At 43.2% G+C, this 22,509-nt stretch overlaps 1 protein-coding gene across 1 annotated transcript in view; it reads left to right on the top strand.

The window, feature by feature from the left end:
- CHN2 (chimerin 2) overlaps positions 1 to 22,509 on the top strand; it is a 328,992-nt gene that overhangs the window by 206,257 nt on the left and 100,226 nt on the right. Inside the window, exons 5-6 of the mRNA XM_007193498.2 lie at positions 479 to 592; positions 5,812 to 6,097. Of these exons, the coding sequence (XP_007193560.1) occupies positions 479 to 592; positions 5,812 to 6,097 (400 nt within the window). The remainder of the gene's footprint in view (positions 1 to 478; positions 593 to 5,811; positions 6,098 to 22,509) is intronic.

The raw sequence follows: 22,509 nt of genomic DNA, 5'->3' as shown, positions 1-22,509 counted from the left end.
TGGACCCACCATCTTTTTTTTTTTTTTTTTTTTTTAAATTAAGTTCATTTTATTTCTTTTCATATCCTTTTTTTTTCTTTTTCTTTTTTTTTTTTTAAATACATTTATTTATTTATTTATTTATTTTTGGCTGTGTTGGGTCTTCATTTCTGTGCGAGGGCTTTCTCCAGTTGGCGGCGAGCGGGGGCCACTCTTCATCGCGGTGCGCAGGCCTCTCACTGTTGCGGCCTCTCCCGTTGAGGAGCACAGGCTCCAGACGCGCAGGCTCAGTAGTTGTGGCTCACGGGCCTAGTTGCTCCACGGCATGTGGGATCCTCCCAGGCCAGGGCTCGAGCCCGTGTCCCCTGCATTGGCAGGCAGATTCTCAACCACTGCGCCACCAGGGAAGCCCCGACCCACCATCTTTTTTAGGCAGCTCTTTGCGGTCCATATTGGTATGTGGTCTGTTCAGAACAAAGATGGTCTTGTCTCTCCTCAGGTTTCATGGGATCATCTCCCGAGAGCAGGCAGATGAGCTTCTCGGAGGCGTGGAGGGCGCCTACATTCTTAGAGAAAGCCAGCGCCAGCCAGGGTGCTACACGTTAGCACTAAGGTGAGCCTGATTTCATCCATTGTTGCAACTGCTTTACAGGAGACTTGACATTTTCTTCCCATTTTTTTATTGCGGTAAAATATACATAACATACAATGTAAATGTACCACTTTAACCATTTTTAAGTGTACAATTCAGCACCATTAAATATATTCTGTGTCCTGCAACCATCTCCACTATCCATTTCCAGAACTTTTTCATCATCCCACACATTCTGTACCCATTAAATCAATTGCTCCCCATTCCCCCCCTAATTATTTTTTATTTTCACTTCATTTACAAAGCAGCCAGCAGCATCTCAGAGGCTTATACATTTCCTGTTATCAGTTGATGGGCTCTGAGGCTCTGTTTATGCATACACAGCATTCTTTGGAGAATCATCTGAAAAGCTGGTGCTCTAGGGCTGCTTCCTTCTGAAACATCAAGCCTGCTGATTGAGACACACCTCTGCCTCCCTTCGCCCTCGGCAAGTCTTCACCTCACATTGTGCGTGTGTGCCTGCACAGCCGTGCGCTTTAACCAGGGGATTCTCTCAGAGATCACGCTGACCCACTGAGCTCCCAGGGGCAGTCATGACGCTCCGTGCCAGCGAGCCATCGGAGCACTTTACCACAAAATCACAGTATTAAAAATCACAATTTCCCTGCTTGTGATTGGTCTGTTTACATTTTCTGTTGCTTCCTGGTTCAGTCTCGGAAGGTTGTGCTTTTCTAAGAATTTGTCCATTTCTTCCAGGTTGTCCATTTTATTGACATAGAGTTGCTTGTAGTAATTCCTCATGATCCTTTGTATTTCTGCAGTGTCAGTTGTTACTTCTCCTTTTTCATTTCTAATTCTATTGATTTGAGTCTTCTCCCTGTTTTTCTTGATGAGTCTGGCTAGTGGTTTATCAGTTTTGTTTATCTTCTCAAAGAACCAGCTTTTAGTTTTATTGATCTTTGCTATTGTTTCCTTCATTTCTTTTTCATTTATTTCTGATCTGATCTTTATGATTTCTTTCCTTCTGCTAAATTTGGGTTTTTTTTGTTCGTCTTTCTCTAATTGCTTTAGGTGTAAGGTTGGGTTGTTTATTTGAGATGTTTCTTGTTTCTTGAGGTAGGATTGTATCCCTCTTAGAACTGCTTTTGCTGCATCCCATAGGTTTTGGGTTGTCGTGTTTTCATTGTCATTTGTTTCTAGGTATTTTTTGATTTCCTCTTTGATTTCTTCAGTGATCTCTTGGTTATTTAGTAGTGTATTGTTTAGCCTCCATGTGTTTGTATTTTTTACAGATTTCTTCCTGTAATTGATATCTACCCTCATAGCGTTGTGGTCAGAAAAGATACTTGATACGATTTCAATTTTCTTAAATTTACCAAGGCTTGATTTGTGACCCAAGATATGATCTATCCTGGAGAGTGTTCCATGAGCACTTGAGAAGAAAGTGTATTCTGTTGTTTTTGGATGGAATATCCTATAAATATCAATTAAGTCCATCTTGTTTATGTATCATTTAAAGCTGTGTTTCCTTATTTATTTTCATTTTGGATGATCTGTCCATTGGTGAAAGTGGGGTGTTAAAGTCCCGTACTATGATTGTGTACTGTCAATTTCCCCTTTTATGGCTGTTGGCATTTGCCTTATGCATTGAGGTGCTCCTAAGTTGGGTGCATAAATATTTATAATTGTTATATCTTCTTCTTGGATTGATCCCTTGATCATTATGTAGTGTCCTTCTTTGTCTCTTGTAATAGTCTTTATTTTATTTTATTTTTATTATTATTTTTTAAAATTTATTTTTGGCTGTGCTGGGTCTTCGTTGTGTGCAGGCTTTCTCTAGTTGTGGCGAGCGGGGGCTACTCTTCGTTGCGGTGTGCAGGCTTCTCATTGCGGTGGCTTCTCTTGTTGCAGAGCATGGGCTCTAGGCACGCAGGCTTCAGTAGTTGTGGCACGAGGGCTCACTACTTGTGGCTCGCGGGCTCTAGAGCACAGACTTAGTAGTTGTGGCGCATGGGCTTAGTTGCTCCACGGCATGTGGGGTCTTCCTGGACCAGGGCTCGAACCCGTGTCCCCTGCATTGGCAGGCAGATTTTTAACCACTGCACCACCAGGGAAGCCCTAGTCTTTATTTTAAAGTCTATTTTGTCTGATATGAGAATTGCTACTCCAGCTTTCTTTTGATTTCCATTTGCATGGAATATCTTTTTCCATCCCCTCACTTTCAGTCTGTATGTGTCCCTAGGTCTGAAGTGGGTCTCTTGTAGACAGCATATATACGGGTCTTGTTTTCGTATCCATTCAGCTAGTCTATGTCTTTTGGTTGGAGCATTTAATCCGTTTACATTTTAGGTAGTTATCGATATGTATGCTCCTATTACTGTTTTCTTAATTGTTTTGGGTTTGTTATTGTAGGTCTTTTCCTTCTCTTGTGTTTCCTGCCTAGAGAAGTTCCTTTAGCATTTGTAAATTAGAACACTCCCTAACACCATACACAAAAATAAACTCAAAATGGATTAAAGACCTAAATGTAAGGCCAGACACTATAAAACTCTTAGAAGAAAACATAGGCAGAACACTCTATGACATAAATCACAGCAAGATCCTTCTTGACCCACTTCCTACAGAAATGGAAATAAAAACAAAAATAAACAAATGGGACCTAATGAAACTTAAAAGCTTTTGCATAGCAAAGGAAAACATAAACAAGATGAAAAGACAACCCTCAGAATGGGAGAAAATATTTGCAAATGAAGCACCTGACAAAGGATTAATCTCCAAAATTTACAAGCAGCTCATGAAGCTCAATATCAAAAAAAACAAACAACCCAATCCAAAAATGGGCAGAAGACCAAAATAGACATTTCTCCAAAGAAGATATATAGATTGCCAACAAACACATGAAAGGATGTTCAACGTCACTAATCATTAGATAAATGTAAATCAAAACTACAATGAGGTATCACCTCACACCAGTCAGAATGGCCATCATCAAAACATCTACAAACAATAAATGCTGGAGAGGGTGTGGAGAAAAGGGAACCCTCTTGCACTGTTGGTGGGAATGTAAATTGATACAGCCACTATGGAGAACAGTATGGAGGTTCCTTAAAAAACTACAAATAGAATTACCATATGACCCAGCAATCCCACTACTGGGCATATACCCAGAGACAACCATAATTCAAAAAGACACATGCACCCCAATGTTCATTGCAGCACTATTTACAATAGCCAGGTTATGGAAGCAACCTAAATGCCCATCGACAGATGACTGGATAAAGAAGATGTGGTAAATATATACAGTGGAATATTACTCAGCCATAAACAGAAACAAAATTGAGTTATTTGTAGTGAGGTGGATGGACCTAGAGTCTGTCATACAGAGTGAAGTAAGTCAGAAAGAGAAAAACAAATACCGTATGCTAACACATACATATGGAATCTAAAAAAAAAAAAATGGTTCTGAAAAACCTAGGGGCAGGACAGGAATAAAGATGCTGACATAGAGAATGGACTTGAGGACACAGGGAGGGGGAAGGGTAAGCTGGGACGAAGTGAGAGAGTGGCATGGACATATATACACTACCAAATGTAAAATAGATAGCTAGTGGGAAGCAGCCACATAGCACAGGGAGATCAGCCCTGTGCTTTGTGACCACCTAGAGGGGTGGGATAGGGAGGGTGGGAGGGAGATGCAAGAGGGAGGAGATACGGGGATATATGTATATGTATAGCTGATTCACTTTGTTATAAAGCAGAAACTAACACACCATTGTAAAGCAATTATACTCCAATAAAGATGTTAAAAAAAAATAAAATAAAAATCTCAGCACCCAAAAGGCATTGCATTTACTGCACCTTCCTAACCTGGATCAAATATTTTATGTCCTTTGATCCTCATGGCAATCCTGTAGGGTCTGGTGAAGGTTTTCAATTTCAGAATTGGATTGTTTTCCAAAAGTTCATTCGTGAACTCTTTGGAATTGGGAAGCTCTTTCTCCATGGAAGAAATGGTATCAATGAAACACTTCCCAGGGCCTTCCCTGGTGGCACAGTGATTGGGAGTCTGCCTGCCAATGCAGGGGACACCATGCTCTAGAGCCCGCAAGCCACAACTACTGAACCCGCGTGTCACAACTACTGAAGCCCGTGCACCTAGAGCCCGTGCTCCGCAACAAGAGAAGACACTGCAACGAGAAGCCCGTGCACGCAACGAAGAGTAGCCCCCTCTCACCGCAACTTGCCAAAGCCCACGTGCAGCAACGAAGACCCAACGCAGCCATAAGAAAATAAATAAATAAATGTATTAAAAAAAAGGAAAGAAAGAAACACTTCCCAGGTCAGCCCACAAAGGTGTGTTCAACCCACCATCTCGATGTTGTGATTGTGGAAAGCTAGATGCTTTCCAGGTTGCAACTGGGGATGGCATATCTTCAGTGATGTCATTATGAGGAAGCACTTCAAGAGTAGCAAGTGCTCTAGAGATGCAAAGTATTTTCCCAGCTTCCCAGCACCCCAGCAGCAGGAGCTGACAGTCCCAGTGGGGAGTCAAGCAGGGGCTGTGAGATACAGGACCAAGGCCAAGAGGGAACAATCACTAAAGGGAGAGCACCGTAATGACTAGGTCATTGGAATGCTGGCTCTGGCGTTCCAGCAGGGAGCTCCACAGGGCTCCCCTGTTTCCCTTCTGCTGGACCAACTGGGGTGGGAGGCATGGGGTGCTTTACTGATAGTGGTTAAAGATGTCATAATAAAAGCACATCAGGCCAGTGGTGATAGCTTCCCTTGCAGAGGTAATTGCCTGGTACAAGGAGGGGGTGGAGGGGCGTGGCTAGTTCCCATTAAGAAATTTAGGTAAGATATCTGTAAATCAGGTAGTACTCCCTGACTTTTACGAATGAGAATGATCATGACCCAATGGCCTTAGGGATTTCTAGGACCAGATGATGCCATATGACTGGCTGGGGTTAAACCCACCTTTGCCTCTTTCCAGGGATATAGCCTCAATCAGGTACCCCATCTTTTCAAGGCTCAGTTTCCTCAGCAGTCAAACAGGGATAATAATTGCACCTGTCTCAACGGGTCTCCATGATAACTTAATGGGGAAAGTCATGTCCAAGGGCTTAGCCCAGTGCCTGGCATTCAGTATACGCTCGGGAAGTTTTAGCTGCCATTGCCTGGCCTGCCACTCACTGGCCTGATTTCTAACACTACTGTGATTTCTCCTTCCTCATGGGCAGGTTTGGAAACCAGACCTTAAACTACAGGCTCTTCTATGATGGAAAACACTTTGTGGGTGAGAAGAGGTTTGAATCGATTCACGATCTGGTCACAGATGGCTTGATAACGCTGTACATAGAAACAAAAGCTTCTGAATACATTTCCAAAATGACAACAAATCCCATCTATGAACACATTGGATATGCCACTTTACTCAGAGAAAAAGTATCCAGGAGGTTAAGCAGGTCTAAAAACGAATCAAGAAAAGCCAACGTCACAAATGAAGAACACACAGCGGTTGAAAAGGTAAGCTACGCGAGGGACAAAAACAGTCTCTCTGTTTTTCATCTATGCTCAAAAACCGGACGATTAATTCTATATGTGATTTGCCAATATGTTATAGGAGACCACCCCAGCTCCACCGAAAGAACTTTAGAATTTTCATGCTAAAAGGGACCTTGGACATTTTTCAGTTCAACCCCCTCGTTTTACAGATGAGGACAGCGAGGTCCAGAAATGTTTGATCATTTGCCCCAATTCGTGCAGTCAGAGCCAGGACTTCCACAGATAATTATCTGTGAGTTTATTTGGAGTTTGAAAGGAAAAAAAAAAAATCCCATTAATGTTTTATGATGAAACTAGTCACTTGCTTTTTAATTGCCATTTGAGGTGTTACTGGCTCCATCTCTAGTTCCACCCAGCTGGCCAAATACATGGTATTTGCATTTCCTTCCCTTAGGACTGGGTGACCATGCGTGATCCACAGGTCAGCCGTCTCTTGAAGGTGGTTTTACCTAGATAACAGATTTTACTGACAGAGATGGGAGCATTAGCGATGATGATGGCTATCTCTGAGAGGCTTGGAAAGACAGGCTATCCTTTGCCCCAAAGGAGGAGTTATTATGCCTCGCCGAGGATTAGAAGCTCCTAAGTGGGTGATGTTCAAGGTGGTTGCATCATGGCAGGATGTGGCGAGGAAGATCTGATTTTCCTCTCCAGTAAGCTGCTGTTTATTTGAAAGACTCCACCACAGTTTGCTAGCAGATTTTTTGGATGTGCCTCTTTAGGAACCATCTGCTTTGCCTGGTCCTATCTGTTTTCCACTGAAAGAAAGTGACAGCCAGCCACGCCAGTCAGCCCCCACTGAGTCTGTGCTGAGCCCAGCTTCTAAGGCGGGCTTGGACTGGGGCAGATATAAATAAGCAGGGCGAGCACTGCTCCTTCTGGTGGTTACGAATCCTTAATTAAACTGGAATGGCCCCCTTCGTCCCCCTGTTGTCCAGTGTTAGCAGAAAGCAAAGGAACCTCAGGTTGACTGATTGGACTTCGGCTTTGGCGACGGGGATGCACCAGAAAGCACTGAAATGAGGAGGAGAGCAGAGGATGGCAGGCGGTCCTGTTGGCAGACAGGGGATGATCTTAATTGATTTGCTAATTAAGCTTTAGAGCCTAGGAGAACCTTCCTCAGAATCATGTCAGTTGGGCAGCTGGCTCATAAAAAATATCATTTGCCATTTTCTTTTTATAACTCCAGAGTCTCCAAAGCACCTGTTTATTCTTTTGCAAATAATTGATTTGGGAAATGGTGGGGTTTCTGATTGTTTACATTTCAACAAAAGAGAGAGAGAGAACTTGGGTCCCAACTTTCAGAGTTTGTTCCCGTCTAGGCGAAAGCCGTTCCTTACACTGTTTGCCAAATCGGTTCAAAAGTAATTTAGAATAGAAAATCTGGAAGCTGACCTTCCTAGCCATGACAAATCAGAGGATGAATTGTAAAATAAATCTCTGAAGTGGTGTTTATATTTCTGAATGGGGAGTGATGCCACCAAAAAGGCAACCTGTTACAACTGCAGGCAACACACTAGAACATTTCCAGGAAAAGAGGTGAGTAGGAAGTGACTCTTGTGTAGTTGGGATGAGAGTTTAGATCCTGGGTGTTGGAATTGACATTCACCGATTTCTGCCCTCCCCCCACAAGGGAAGTTGGGTCACTGCAAACTGATATTTCTAGATGATAGTCCCATAAGGAAATTTACAGGACAAAATATGTCCTTTCTTGTAGATCATTTTGTATTTATTTATTAAAATTAAATTTTGGAGGAAATTAATAATCAGATTAATAATCACTTTGAGCCACCTAGTACACTTTTTTTTTTTTTTAATATTTTCCTGATCTTTTTTTTTTTTTTTTTTTTTTTTTATTTTTTGGCTGTGTTGGGTCTTCGGTTCGTGCGAGGGCTTTCTCCAGTTGCGGCAAGCGGGGGCCACTCTTCATCGCGGTGCGGGGACCGCTCTTCATCGCGGTGCGCGGGCCTTTCTCCATCGCGGCCCCTCCCATTGCGGGGCACAGGCTCCAGACGCGCAGGCTCAGCAATTGTGGCTCACGGGCCCAGCCGCTCCGTGGCATGTGGGATCTTCCCAGACCAGGGCCCGAACCCGTGTCCCCTGCATTAGCAGGCAGATTCTCAACCACTGCGCCACCAGGGAAGCCCCACCTAGTACACTTTTACCTTTTTAGGAAAAGGTAAATAAAAACGTTGAAGGAGGAAGTCCAAACTCAGTGAAAGGTTTGATGGACAGGTGCTGGCGGTGCGGGTTTCTTGGATGCTAATGATGCAGTGTTTGGCTTTCCTGGAGGACACTCCGAATAGTGGGTCTGGTCATTTGCCAGGGGTCACTCATTTTGTTACTGGGTCTGTGAAGTAACTTGGTACACCTCCATCTGTTTCTCTCTGACCTGTATTGACAAGTGGAATTACCAAGTCTCAGTCTTGCCAGAAATTCCATTTCCCTTAAGGGCAGGTCAGCGGACTGCTGCCATGGAGACAGTGACTAGAAAAGAGGTAGCAGAAACTTGAATGGATTGACTGAGAATGTCCGCGGCACCTGGTTGCTTCGGTAATGGCACGTCTTGAAGGTTTTAATGAGTGAAATGGGTAGGTTTCCTAATACTTCTCAAATCCAGACAGCCCAGCATTTCATTTTCCAGAGTGCTTAAACTCCGTCCGCCCGTTTATTTTATTGATCATTTCCTAATGAATCCAGAGAGACTATGTTACCTGTAAATCCAAGGATATTAACAGTGTAAATTGGCAAAAAGATATTACCTACCCCATCAGATTTGAGCGGTTTCCAGATTTACCTCCTGTCAAGATGGTTAGCAGTGAACTTGATTTTAATAACTGCAGATGAGGTGGGGAGAGGGGAGGGTGCAAAAAAAAATGTTGTGGTTGTTAGCCAAAAGGGATCTGTTTCCTTTCTGATTCTTTAATTGATTTTTAAAACATTATGATCTATAAGGGCCACCGTTTCATGTATTTAATTAAAATGATCATGCCCAGTGTCATTTCTTTTATGAAACTTATTTCAGAATTTATTCCATAGATGGAGGTCTACTGACCTCCAAAACTGGTGCTGTAAGCAATGTAAGAATAACAACAGGATTTAACATTGGTTCAGACATTTGCAGTTCGTAAACAGAATTCACGCATGTGAAATAGTTTCCCATTTTATCCTCAGAACAACTTTGCCAGGTACATAGGGCAGGAATCGTTATCCCCACTTTATTGAAAAAGTCACAATGGCAGGATGAGGAATCAAACCCACACTTCCTAACTCCAAGTTCAAATCTTCTTAAATCTATGGAGCAGCTGGACCTCATTCTGTTCTTATTGCCCTTATTGCCTTAAGCAAACACCCTTGCTTTTGACCATCCTAAGTCAATTGATGGTAAGAATCACTTAATATTTACGTGATGTGTTTTTGAAAATACACTGCTATTAATAGCTCTAATAACTAAACTGTCTTGTAAACGATACACAACTGAATCAAATATATATGACAACAATATTTTCAATAGCACATATTTATTAAGTAAATTTGGCTTGCTGAATTAAATTGCATTTATGCTTTACTGGAGAAAAATCATCTGTACTCTTGATACAATACAAGCACATTTAAGAATATATTATAGTTTACCATTATTCATTTCACTGTTTTTTATAATAGCAAACATCAAAAAACAACCTAAATGCCCATCAATTGGGGAATTGCTTAGATGAGTTATGGTACACCGATGTACAGGAATATCATGCAACCACAGAAAAGAATGAGGATGCTCTCATATGGACCAGTTTGAAAAGATTACCCAGAGTTAGCAAATGCAAAACCAAATATACTATAGTATGGGTAGTATGGTTTCATTTGTGTAAACCAGAAAAACAGATTTTACACATTTTTTTCTTGCAAAATCATAAAACATCCCTTGAAGGATGCAAGAGCTAGTATCAGGGTTGCCAGTGTGGAGGGGAAGGGGGTGTCTAAGATGTAAGGGAGGGAAGGAGACTCCTGCTGCTGTTTCATACTCTTTGAATTTTGAACCATGATAAATGCAGGATCCCATTCAGAAAATTAAACAAACAAAATTCATCGTGTCCTAAATTCACATATGTTAAAGCAAACCCTCAGTAAAATATCTTCTCTACTCAGTGTATCACACACACACATATACAGTTCCAACCCTCCGGACCCAGACTGTTTTCCCATCCCTTCTCACTGGCCCCCTTCCCCATCCTGATAGCTCTTTTTTTTCTTTCAGTTCTCCTTTGGATTGTTAGCAAAGAGTCTGTATTTAGAAGCCTTTTGCTGAAGGTTGGGGGCTAGAAGATGGTAATTATAGCACAGAACTGAATCAGCAAATAAAGAGTGCGGCGTGACTGTCCCTGGAAATGGGGTGACTGTTGCTCCCTCCCTGATCTTGACCCCTGCCCACCTATAGACCCCTCAGCAGTGCTCCCCTGGGGTTCTTTCCAGCCCTCCCCCCATTTTTCATGCCCTTCCACCCCACCCCACCCCACCCTCCTTTCTCAAGCCGCCCCAGGCCAGCTCCCAGATTCCTCTTGCTTTCCTACAGCAGCGAGGAAGCCTTTTTCGTTTCTGGTTGTCTCTCTGTGAAACCAGGAGAGAGACCTGTTCTGGAGTGAAGGGCTCTGTCCTCCTGTATAGATGAGTGTTTCAGAGAGGAATGATCTCCAGCCTCCACCCCACCATTTATTTTCTTTTAGAAATAATTATTTTCTTTATGTCCAGGGTGAACCTTTCGTCTTTTATTTCAGTTTCCACCATAGGGATCAGCTGGCCTGCAAGATACCTTTGCCTAATACCCATGTTACATTTTTCTCCATACTCCTGGAGCAAGAGAAAGTGCCCCCCCCCCGCCCCAGGGCACAAATCTGCAGGCCTCACTTACTGGCAGAAGCCTCAGCAGTGGATTCAGCTCATCCTGAGTGGTTCTCCCCACCAGTCCCATGATGGCCCCCAATGGCTGGTGCCCCTTGGTGACTTTTCACTCATCAGAGTGTTGCTCTTGCTGTTGTTTCCATCTTGGAAACCATCTGATTTGCTTTGTCTACAGGACAAAGTTCAGATTCCTCAGCAGGACATTTGCAGCCCATCTAAGCCCAGGCTCCCCTGGAAGCAGAGCCTGAGGCAAGGGCTTGGTGCATTGGTAATTTGGGAAGGCAGCCAGGGAGCAGGAGGGAGAGGGAAACAGACAAGGAGAGAAGCCAGTAGAAATGCAGATTATTGAGTTGGGCACCTTCCAAGGAGCCATGTAGAACTGCTCCTGGGAGGAACTGAAAGGGGGGTGGTATTTGCCTACCACCCCCTGACCTCTGTTGGCTGAGGGGTGCTTGTGAGCTGTTAAGTCCCTCAAACACCAGGCCGTGCCTGCAGAGAACCAGGTGGGTTCCCAAGGGCAGGGAGTGAGAGATCACGGTGAGGACAGATGCTGTCGGGCTGCCGGAAAGTGAGAGCCACAGCAATGCCCGGGGTCGATGGTGGGCCAGACAATGCCCACTGCAGTCCGGCCCCGCCTTTCCCAGCCTGTCTCCAGAGGCTGGCCCCCCTCGCCAGCCTGTGGTCTACAGATGTTCCTGTGCCCCGTCTGACATGCCTTCCCTCTCCTGTTATCTTCAGCTTTCTGTTCACCCTTTAGAGACAAGCACAGCCTCCCTAATAAAACCTGCTGGGACCCACCCTCCCTCACCGACTCTAAAGGATTGATCTCATCTCACCACTTTCGCAACAAAAAACTTTTTATTGAAGTATAGTTAATTTACAATGTTGTGTTAGCTTCAGGTGTACCGCAAAGTGATTCAAATATATATATTCTTTTTCAGATTCTTTTCCATTATAGGTTATTACAAGATATTGACTATAGTTCCCTGTGCCATGTAGTAGTTCCTTGTTGTTTATCCATTTTATATAAAATAGTGTGTGTCTGTTAATCCCAAGCTCCTAAGTTACCCCTCCCCCCTTCCCCTTTGGTAACCATAAGTTTGTTTTCTATGTTTGTGAATCTGTTTCTGTTTTGTAAATAAGTTCATTTGTATCCGTTTTTTTTAGCCTAATGTTTTGCACATAACCTTTAAGATAATTGAACATACTGTGTCTTAGGTAATTATTGAAATCAGTGGTTCTCAGTGTCTCCCTCAGTGACTGGCAGCATCACATTCCCCAAGGGACTGATTAGAAATTCACCTGCTCGGCCCCAACCCCAGCACTACTGGGTCAGGACCTCTGGGGGCAGCACCTGCCAGCCGCTGTGTGACCAAGCCTCCAGTTGGCTCTGGTGCACGCCCAAGTTTGAGAACCCCTGGTTTAGACGCTCCTCTCTTCCTCTAGAAGTTGACCAGTTGGAGGCCCAGGTCACTCCTTGGTTTACATCTCAGCTCTAAAGCCCAACCCATGAAAGACTCAGCAGAGTAAACTCTGTTGAATGAACAGATGGATAATTTTCAAAATGGAACAGATTGGCTCACACTCACCCTAAGGGACAGCGTATCTCGAATACACCAAGGTGGTGCATCAGTATCTCCCACCATCTTCTCTCAGTGCGGCTCCTTCCACCCCTGGGCTAAACTCTGACCTGCTGTGGCTTCCTGAGAAGCTAGAGCCTGGAGGAGGAGGGTCTTGGATACCATCTTGTGCATCCCCTTTGTTTTACACAGCAGGAGACTAAGGCACCCAGCTCATTTGTCTGGAGTGTTTCAGAGACATCTAGAGGTCACAGAGGCTTGGATAGAAAAAAGTGCTTTAAAACAACCTGCCACTTAGAAGTTCTCTTAAAGTTAAGATCTTTGAGGAGCACAAGTTATATGTACAGGACTCCTGTGTGAATGATTGAAAAGTGAAAAATGAATTCAGCTTGCAGTTAGTCTTAAAGGTGTCCCAGCAGTCAGGACCCAGTAAGAAATAGAAGACACATTCACTGGGATTTTGAAGAGAATTTGATTAACAAGGGATCTTTCCCAGGGACTGACAGTGGCGAGAGCTGTTACCTCCCCAGTGCTGAAGGGACTATGGGAAGGCACTGGGTTTCTGGGGTCTTATGAGAGCTGGAGGGGAGACTCCCACAGGAGGGGGCTGCCACAGAAGGGGGAGACTGCAGGAGAAGGGCTTCTGTAGGTAGGGAGCTCACATAAAAAGGGAACTCCCACAGGAGGGGACTCTCATAGAGAGAGGCCCTCACAGTCAAGCAAGGGTGCAACCCTTGGGTGCTGCGCCCCTCAAGCGGGAAGGGGCAGGGGAAGAAATATCTCAGCTTCTCTCTCCTGCCACCCTTTGATCTCTTGCCTGTATCTCCCATTGGACAAATCCAACCAGCAGCCAGAGGACAAAGGAGCCAGGGTTACCGTCCATAGGAGTCAGTCTCCCCACCATAGGCGAGGAGGGAATGAATGGGGGGGGGGGGGTGGGATGTGGCAGAGAATAACCAATGCAAGGAACGAATAGAATAAAAGTGTGTTAGCCTTGTTCTAATTCCTATAGAACGTTCAATCACCAGGTTCAGAAGCCACGATTGGCATTAATGCAAGATGACGAGGTAGCCCTTTTTGTGGGTGGGCTTCACCACTGTGCCATTATGGAAGGGGTCTTGGTCCTGGAGGGTGGAGAGGCTTTGTAACTTCATTAAGGACAGTTAATTCAAGCATGGTGTCGCCCGTTGCCCTTCCCCGAGCAGAGATGCTGCATCCATTTGCCAAAGAAAGAGCCTGCATTGTTCACATAGAAAGCATCCAGGGGCCGAAAAAGATACAGTCATATTACAGGGTCTGGAGAACCTGTAGATTTGTTCCGCAGGAGGTCTCTTGGAAATAATATGTAACTGACATAACCAGTCTTTTCTCAGGAGAAAGGATAAATGAAGATGAGCATAACTTAGCTAGTAAAAGTGACAGGTACAGTAATGACTCTGATCATCCATCTTCCTGCTCACACACACGGTGTCATGAAATGCAATGTGATATAATGCTGTAAGAATGGATTTGAACTTAGATTACATTTGCTCATGAAACCAGGTTTTACCGAGAGTTATTTTAAATCAGAATCCTCTAAGGGTGTGGGATTTATCATGCAGTCTGGAAAAGAGCTGACTTGGCTTGGTCAGTGGTTCTCAAACCGGCTTCGGGTTAGAATCACCCTAGGAGCTTTTTAAAAAAAGACACATGTTAACCTCTCCTGACTTACTAAATCAAAGCTTCTACTGGTGAAGCTCAAGCATCTCTGTTTTTAAGGTTCCCCAGGTGATTCTAAAGTTCTCAGCCCCTGGTTAGATGAAAGGTCAGATGGGGAAGTAAAGGTTGTCAGATACTTGGGAGCATTTTCTTTTAAGGACTCCTGTCCCTCTTTCTCTAATGCCTCTTATATTTCTGAGACCCTTTTATGTCCTAATTTAGGCATTGGCATTCTTTCTTACCTTTACCTCCACACAGAAAGTTCTCCATGTAAACATTCTTAAGAGAGTAAACTCTGGTGGTTCTGGTTACCTGAGTTGGTTCAAAGGTTTGCTTTGCTCCTTTTTTCCTGGGTCCTTTCCCCAGATTATTGGCTAAAATTTAAATGATGGGGAAAATTAAATGTAGTAGGATTAAGAGAATTTAATGAAGAGACAAGAAAAAGTCAGTATCTCTTCTTTAGGGGCTAGTGGGTGGTTTTCTTAATGACTAAGTTTATAGGACTAGGATTCTCAACCTTACCTGCCCACTGGGGAGTTTTCAAAAATACCAGTGCCTGGGCCACACCCCCAGAAAACAGATTTAACTACTTGGGATAAGGGCAGAGCATCTGGTGTTTATATTCTCTGGGTGATTCTGATATGCAGGTAAAGCTGAGAACCCCTGCTATGGAGGAATAACTAAAAATGAGTTAGGTTGTTCTGTACACTAGATTTATCTTTATCAGAATGCTTCTCTTTTTTACCAGTACCTCGCTATCAGTGGTCTCAAGGTTAGGGCTTTACAGGAACAAAAAGGAAAGTTATCCTAATACATTCAGTGTGTGTCAGAATAAGATGGTCCAAACAAACCTTCCTCATTCATCCCCATCAAAAATCTCTGGAAAGCAGCGCGATGCACCCCTTGCTGAAGTATTTTCTATGCAGGCAGTGCCATCTAGTGGCTGAAAGAAGAGTTACATGCTGACTGCAATCTCAAAGGACCACACTTAACAGATGTGGGAGTAATGAGCAAGAACAAATTTTCGGCAATGAACCCACTGAATCGTCCCCATTTCCTCAGGTTTTATAGCATAGATCAGGCTTTGCAGTGGCTAGGGGGTGTCTGTTTTGTGGTTCGGGCTCATTCTTTGTGTAAGCAGGTGGGCAGTTCCTCCAGCTTGGGGCGCTTAGGTATAAAAATGGTCCCAATGATCTGATTCACTGAAATTCTGGTCCTGGGTCACACAAACTTTTTGGCCTCAGGGCCCTTTTATACTCTTTCAAATTCCTGGGGATCCCAAAGAGCTTTTGTTTATGTGAGTTATATCTACTGATATTTACTGCATTAGAAAGTAAAACTGAGAAAACATTTAATTCTTTTAAACATAACAGTAATAAAGTCATTATGTGTTTGTGTAAATAACATATTTTTGTGAAAAATAACCCCATTCTCCAAAACAAAAAAAAATTAGAATATTGGCATTGTTTTACATTTTGTAAATCTCTTAAGTGTCTGGCTTAATAGACAACATCTGGATTCTCACTCCTGCTTCTGTATTCAATCTGTGGTGATATATTATTTCCTTTGAAGTGTAGGGAGAAGCTCTGGCCTCAAACAGATAAGTCATTGGGAAAAGGAAGAATGTTTTTATAGCCTTTTTAGGTAAATTTGAAGTTTTTTACTTTTTTTCTTTTTTTTAATAATAGAACAAAACTTAACAGATGGTAGTTTCTTAAAGGTTACTTACAATGTCAATGAGTTGGAAAAGGCAATTGATAAAAATAGTTTTGACATTATGGACTCTCTGAGAGGATCTTGGGGTCCCCCAAACATTGGTGGACCACACGTGGAGAACTGCTGCTCTAGGCAGACGTTTGATGGACAGAAAGCACACCTTTTAAAGGTTATGTCTGTACGTCTCCAGGGAGGTGTTTGGGAGGAATTATTATGCCACTTTTAGCACCTTTGACTGTGGGAGGTAAATGATTCTGTCGCCTGGGACTGCCGTCCACCTTTGGAGACTGCAGGGCTTGCCCTGATGATGACCTCAGAGTTCTTCCCAATGGCTCTCCCTGGAGGTGGGCAGCAGCACTGATTCTGGGGCCTCTGTCATTTGAAAAAAGCTTTCCAGGTAATTCTGATGCATATTCCAATAAAGAACCACCGACCTGCTCTTACTCCCTTCCCTGTACAGATGAGAAGCTGGGACCCAGAGCTCAAGGTGACATGGTGACAGTGAGCACTGGCAGACAAGACATCATTGTAGGGAGTCCCATTATTCCCTTTCCCTGGCCTGGCACAGGGTGTCGGCCTCTTTCTTACTCTTCTGGTGCCTCTCCTTCCACCAGCTTTGCGTCTGTCTCATCAGGACTTAACCAGTCTCCCCACCTCCACCCCACAGTGAGTCGCTGTCATTTTTGCCACCTAGAGCCATGCACCCTCTTTTGGAAATTGCACCCAGAGCCACTTCCCCTTCCGCTCTCAGTGTATGTCCTTCTTTGCTCCCAGAGTTGGGCTGGTGGTTCAAGGCTGATCCAAGGGGTCACACTTCCATGGCCACTCTGCTTGGTTCAAGGGTTGACATGCGGTCAAGTCAGAACCCATGAAACGAATAGACTTGCCCTGTGAATTCCTGGAAGAAGGCCCTTCTGCCCTTTTACTGCTGGGCTGGATCCAACAGGAAGTAGAGTCTGGGTGGCTAAAGCCTTCTAGCCACCACATAGAGTCTGAGAAAGTGTAGCCTGGAGGTGGGGAGAAAGAAACTGAGTCCCGAGGACTCAGTCTGAGCTGCCTCTGGGGCCCGCTGCGCTCTGCTGCCTGTTTCAGTGGTTACCAAGTCATTCCTGCTTAGCTCTTGAGCCGAGCAATGGGAATGTCTGTGTTGAGTTTAGGTGTCTGTGTCTTTATAACCAGAAGAGCTCTAACTCACACCACCCCCATCCCCTGTCCTCCACACTTTCATCCTGCACTCTCTGCTTGTCACCATTATCGAGAAAGCTCACTAGTCACATTCAGGGTCCATTTTCATTTTAATCGAATCACTCTCACTATCCTTCTTTTACATGGTAACATCAAATCAGAAAAAGGGACATCTAGTGTTTACTGAAATGGGTAGGAATGTAGTGCCTGGATTACCAGGCAGACTGAGAAATAACCCCAAAGCCACCTCTGGAGTGCATCTCTCCATCTCTTGCCCCCAGCTCTGAAGAAGTGGATTTGTAGATTTCTTAATAATGACATGCACTTACATAAGATTATGGCAATCTGTTAAAGAGTCCTAGTGAACTCTGATAAACCAGACTTTTATCTGCTCATGATTTTGCCAGGAAATTTTTTTTTAACAGAATGAGAAGAAACATAGCCCCATCTGCAGTATTGGATCTGCCCAGAGAGCCTCTGTTGAATACGAGACCTCCCAGATTATCAGTAAAACAGAGGATACGAATTGGAAACATGCAGACCCTGAGGAAAGAAAGGTCAAAGTTCCAATCTGTAGTCTTGATTTATTTTTTAAAATCGTTTTTATTTATTTATTTATTTATTTATTTATTTATTTATTTATTTATTTAGGCTGCGCCAGGTCCTAGTTGCAGCACGCAGGATTTTTGTTTTTTTTTTTTTTTAGTTGCTGCATGTGGACTTCTTAGTTGCAGCACATGCTTAGTTTTTCTGAATAATTTCCATTGATATTAATGGATGTGAGATTGTCAAAGCTACATCTTAGGTGATTTGTGTCTGTTGCCTCTGGAACAGGTTGCAGAACTGGCATTACTCATTCCTCGATAATGAAATGTCTGGCTGGATTTTATGACAGCAGTTTGTAAATGTCCGGATTGGTTTTGTCTCTCTTTACAGATGATCACTTTGAAGTTTCCACAAAGCTAGTAATTCACTTTGCACCTAGTCCCCATTTATGTCGCTAATGGTGTCTAACCATCAGAAGAATAAGTTAAAGTTTAAAAATGCAACTTTTATTGCTCTCATGTGACTTGGTGGCTTAAAATAATTATTAAGAAGTCAAATCACTGTCATGTGCAACAGATCCTTCTTTAATACTCATGTTGAGAATCAGAAATAAGCTGCAGAATGGTGAGCTATTGATGTCCCAGCATGCCTTTAACAGAGTAGGGCGAGTTATAGTTTATCTCAGTTTATATAAATTCCATGTAAAACAATTCATGATATAAAATAATTCTAATATTTTTAATCTTGAATGATTATAGGAAGTTTATAGTTACCAAAAAGCTTTACATTTATCAAGCATGGCATAGTTTTTAATCCATTATAAAGCTACATTATTTCATTCAGCTTCATAACAGTCTTTAAGTTTTGAGTTCCTATGCTTTATCAGTAAAATAGCAAAAAACAAAAAACAAAAAACAAAAAAAACCAACAACACCTTAGGCTTGGGGAGGCCCAGGGATGGCCCAGGGTCATAGAACTAGCAACTTGCAGGTTGTATCACTAATAACTATTAATTAGAACATGGCTTGGTTGACTTCAAAGCTGCTGTCCTTTCTATTCTACACACTGACAAAGTAAATTAACTTGCTTTGTGTCTAATTTGAAAGCTGCTAAACAAAGCATTATATTGGGAATTGTTTCCCTCTTCAAATGTCAGCCCTCCTGTCTCTTTGTGGCATGATTCTAATCATCAGCCGCTCTTGACTAATTTGTTCTTAGGAAGAAATACGTCTGGCTTAGGGAGTTCCTTAAGAAGACAAGTCGTTCATTACAGACAAATACGCCTGCCTCTGTGATTTCTGTTCTGAAATCCCTCTGTGTATTTTTAGCCTGGAGCTATATGAATTTTAAAAGGATTCGGCAATATTGTCAAGCTCTATATGTGGACCTCCCCGAAATCCCAAAGTGACAAGTATGAAATACATGCTTCAGCAGCAAGCCTGCATCCCACATCTTCAGATCATGATGAAATAAATAGGGATGAGAGGAAATTGAAGCCACATTTACCCTCGTGAATGTTTGGAAGTAACACATGACCCAGTTCCCCCAGCTTTGAAACACTGGTTGAACTCTGGGATTGTAAAATGATATACACAGAGTTTTTAATTTACTGGATTTTTTCTTCCTCCAGTAAATTAAGTGTAAAAATCAACCAGGTGACAAGAAAAGGAACACTAACATTTATTGAGCATCTGTCATGCACCAGGTGCTGGAGGGGGTGCTTTGCGTGTTCCGTCCTCACAGTAGCTCTGAGAGGGAGGAATTGGGGTGATTGAAGTAACTTATTCATGACCACCCAGCTGACAAGTGAACCGGAACCCAACCCCTGGTTGACTTGACGTGAAAGCCCCTTCAAGAGCTCCTGACTACTTGAGAGTAACCTTCTTGGAGTTATATACAGGGACTTTGATGACCTTGTCCCCTTGCCCTGTCACCCTGCTAACACATGCACACATCTCTTTGCCCTTATCCACTTCCTCTCCCCAGCTGTGTCCAAGAGTCCAGCACGTATGAACCATTACCATTTCCTAAGCACACCAGCTGGCTTCATGCCCCTCAGCCTTTACCCAGCCTCCTCCAGCTCTCTGCAGTGGTCCCCCTCTCCTCTCGGCCAGCCCCCTGCCCTGATGTAAGGAACTCTACCTTTGTAGATCAGGCTTAGGCATTTTCTGACCTACAAAGTCTTCCCTAACCTCACCCAAGCCTTCCTGGACATGCCTTCCTTTGGCCACCTCACCGTCACTTAGATTTAACTCTGTTTGCACTTAGCACACTGCACTGGAGAGTTCATTCATTCATTCATTTTTTTTTTTGTATTTTTTTTTAATCAGTCATCAATTTTATACACATCAGTGTATACATGTCAATCCCAATCGCCCAATTCAGCCTTAAAAGAAAAAAAAATAAACAAATGGGACCTAATGAAACTTCAAAGCTTTTGCACAGCAAAGGAAACCATAAACAAGACGAAAAGACAACCCTCAGAATGGGAGAAAATATTTGCAAACGAATCAACGGACAAAGGATTAATCTCCAAAATATATAAACAGCTCACTCAGCTCAATATTAAAGAAACAAACAACCCAATCCAAAAATGGGCAGAAGACCTAAATAGACATTTCTCCAAAGACATACAGATGGCCAAGAAGAACATGAAAAGATGCTCAACATCGCTAATTATTAGAGAAATGCAAATCAAAACTACAATGAGGTATCACCTCACACCAGTTAGAATGGGCATCATCAGAAAATCTACTAACAACAAATGCTGGAGAGGGTGTGGAGAAAAGGGAACTTGCACTGTTGGTGGGAATGTAAATTGATACAGCCACTATGGAGAACAATATGGAGGTTCCTTAAAAAACTAAAAATAGAATTACCATATGCTCCAGCAATCCCACTACTGGGCATATACCCAGAGAAAACCGTAATTCAAAAAGACACATGCACCCCAATGTTCATTGCAGCACTATTTACAACAACCAGGTCATGGAAGCAACCTAAATGCCCATCGACAGACGAATGGATAAAGAAGTTGTGGTACATATATACAATGGAATATTACTCAGCCATAAAAAGGAACGAAATTGAGTCATTTGTTGAGACGTGGATAGATCTAGAGACTGTCATGCAGAGTGAAGTAAGTCAGAAGGAGAAAAACAAATATCGTATATTAATGCATTCATTCTTAACTATCAATAATTAATAACAAGTAAATATCCATTGTGTACCTAATCTGTGTCAAGCACTGTTCTTCTCAAGGCTGGCCAATTACAATGACTAGCTCAGGATAAGCCAGTGTCACAAGCACAGTAAGTGAGCCCCTGGGTCTTTGCTAAAAAAATAAGGAAGAGGCTCTTCCTTTCTTAAGTGGATCTTTTGAGCTTTTTTTTCCTAGTACCGATTTGGGTAGAGTTTCTCTTTTCTGTTGTCAAAAGAGCTCTAGTGGAGTCACAAAGGAAAGAGGCCCATGCCTGGTAGAGAAGGACCTTCTAGAAAAGAGAAGACATGGGGCTTCCCTGGTGGCGCAGTGGTTAAGAATCTGCCTGCCAATGCAGGGGACAGGGGGTCGAGCCCTGGTCCGGGAAGATCCCACATGCCGTGGAGCAACTAAGCCCATGCGCCACAACTACTGAGCCTGCACTCTAGAGCCCGCGAGCCACAAGTACTGAACCTGCGTGCCACAACTACTGAAGCCCGCGCGCCTAGAGCCCGTGCTCCGCAACAAGAGAAACCACCGTAATGAGAAGCCCACGCACCTCAACAAAGAGTAGCCCCTGCTCACCGCAACTAGAGAAAGCCTGCGTGCAGCAACGAAGACCCAATGCAGCCAAAAATAAATAAATAAAATAGAAAAGGGAGGACAGTGGGCAGAGCCTAGTGACAGGGTTGTAAAGAGGAAGGCCCTCGGCAGACAAGAGAGCCAGGTAGGGGAAGGGAGGCTGATGAGATACGTGAGCTGGAGAAGGGCCATGTAAAGCAGGCTGAGAAGTTTGGACTTTATACCTGAAAGCTTGAGGAGTTTCCAGAGATGTAAGTTTTAGAAAGATGAATTGATGCCAGCAAGGAAGATGGATTGGATGGAGAGAGACTAGGGCCATGTAGGAGGCAGATGCAGTAATACTGAGGCATCTGCATTTTTAGTTTCAGAAGCCAACATCTGTTGGCAAATTTTTAAAAGCCTACCTTTTCCGCTTTTAAATGTTAACACTATTATCAAAGCTAATTATTATTCTACTCTTCCCAATTTCAGAAAGTGTAAGTTTGGTAACTGGTTTTTCACAAGGCTTTCAATGTTGGGATGCAAGGGGAGGACTGGAAGCCATTGCTGCACTTCTGTGCCTGAACTGGGCCCCACTGAGCTGCATTAGCCCGAAGGGCTAAACTGTTCAAGACGTGACCTTCTCTTCTCCAGAGCCCTCTGCCAAGGTCCCTTAAACAAACACTCAGAAAAAGTGCTTGTTAAATAAATTAATGTGGTTGTATTCTTCCCTCATCCCCTCCTCCACCAGTAAAGAAAGCAATTGAATGCATGCCTTTCTTAGAAAAGCTGTGGCCTTGAAAAATAATCAATGTTGAATTTTGTAATAAAATAAAAATACTCATTAACCTGGACTTCACAAATCCTAACCTCTAATATCTAGGAAAAATTTACCTACTAATTAAATAGTTTAGAGGACATTAAAATGGAAATGCTTATTACTTAAGAGAGCAAAGTTTTTCTTCCAATTCAATGAGTGTATAACTGCTCAAAAT

This window comes from Balaenoptera acutorostrata, chromosome 7 (assembly GCF_949987535.1).
Source record: "Balaenoptera acutorostrata chromosome 7, mBalAcu1.1, whole genome shotgun sequence".
NCBI classification, from domain to species: Eukaryota; Metazoa; Chordata; class Mammalia; order Artiodactyla; family Balaenopteridae; genus Balaenoptera; species Balaenoptera acutorostrata.
This window is presented reverse-complemented; position numbering and strand designations above follow the sequence as displayed.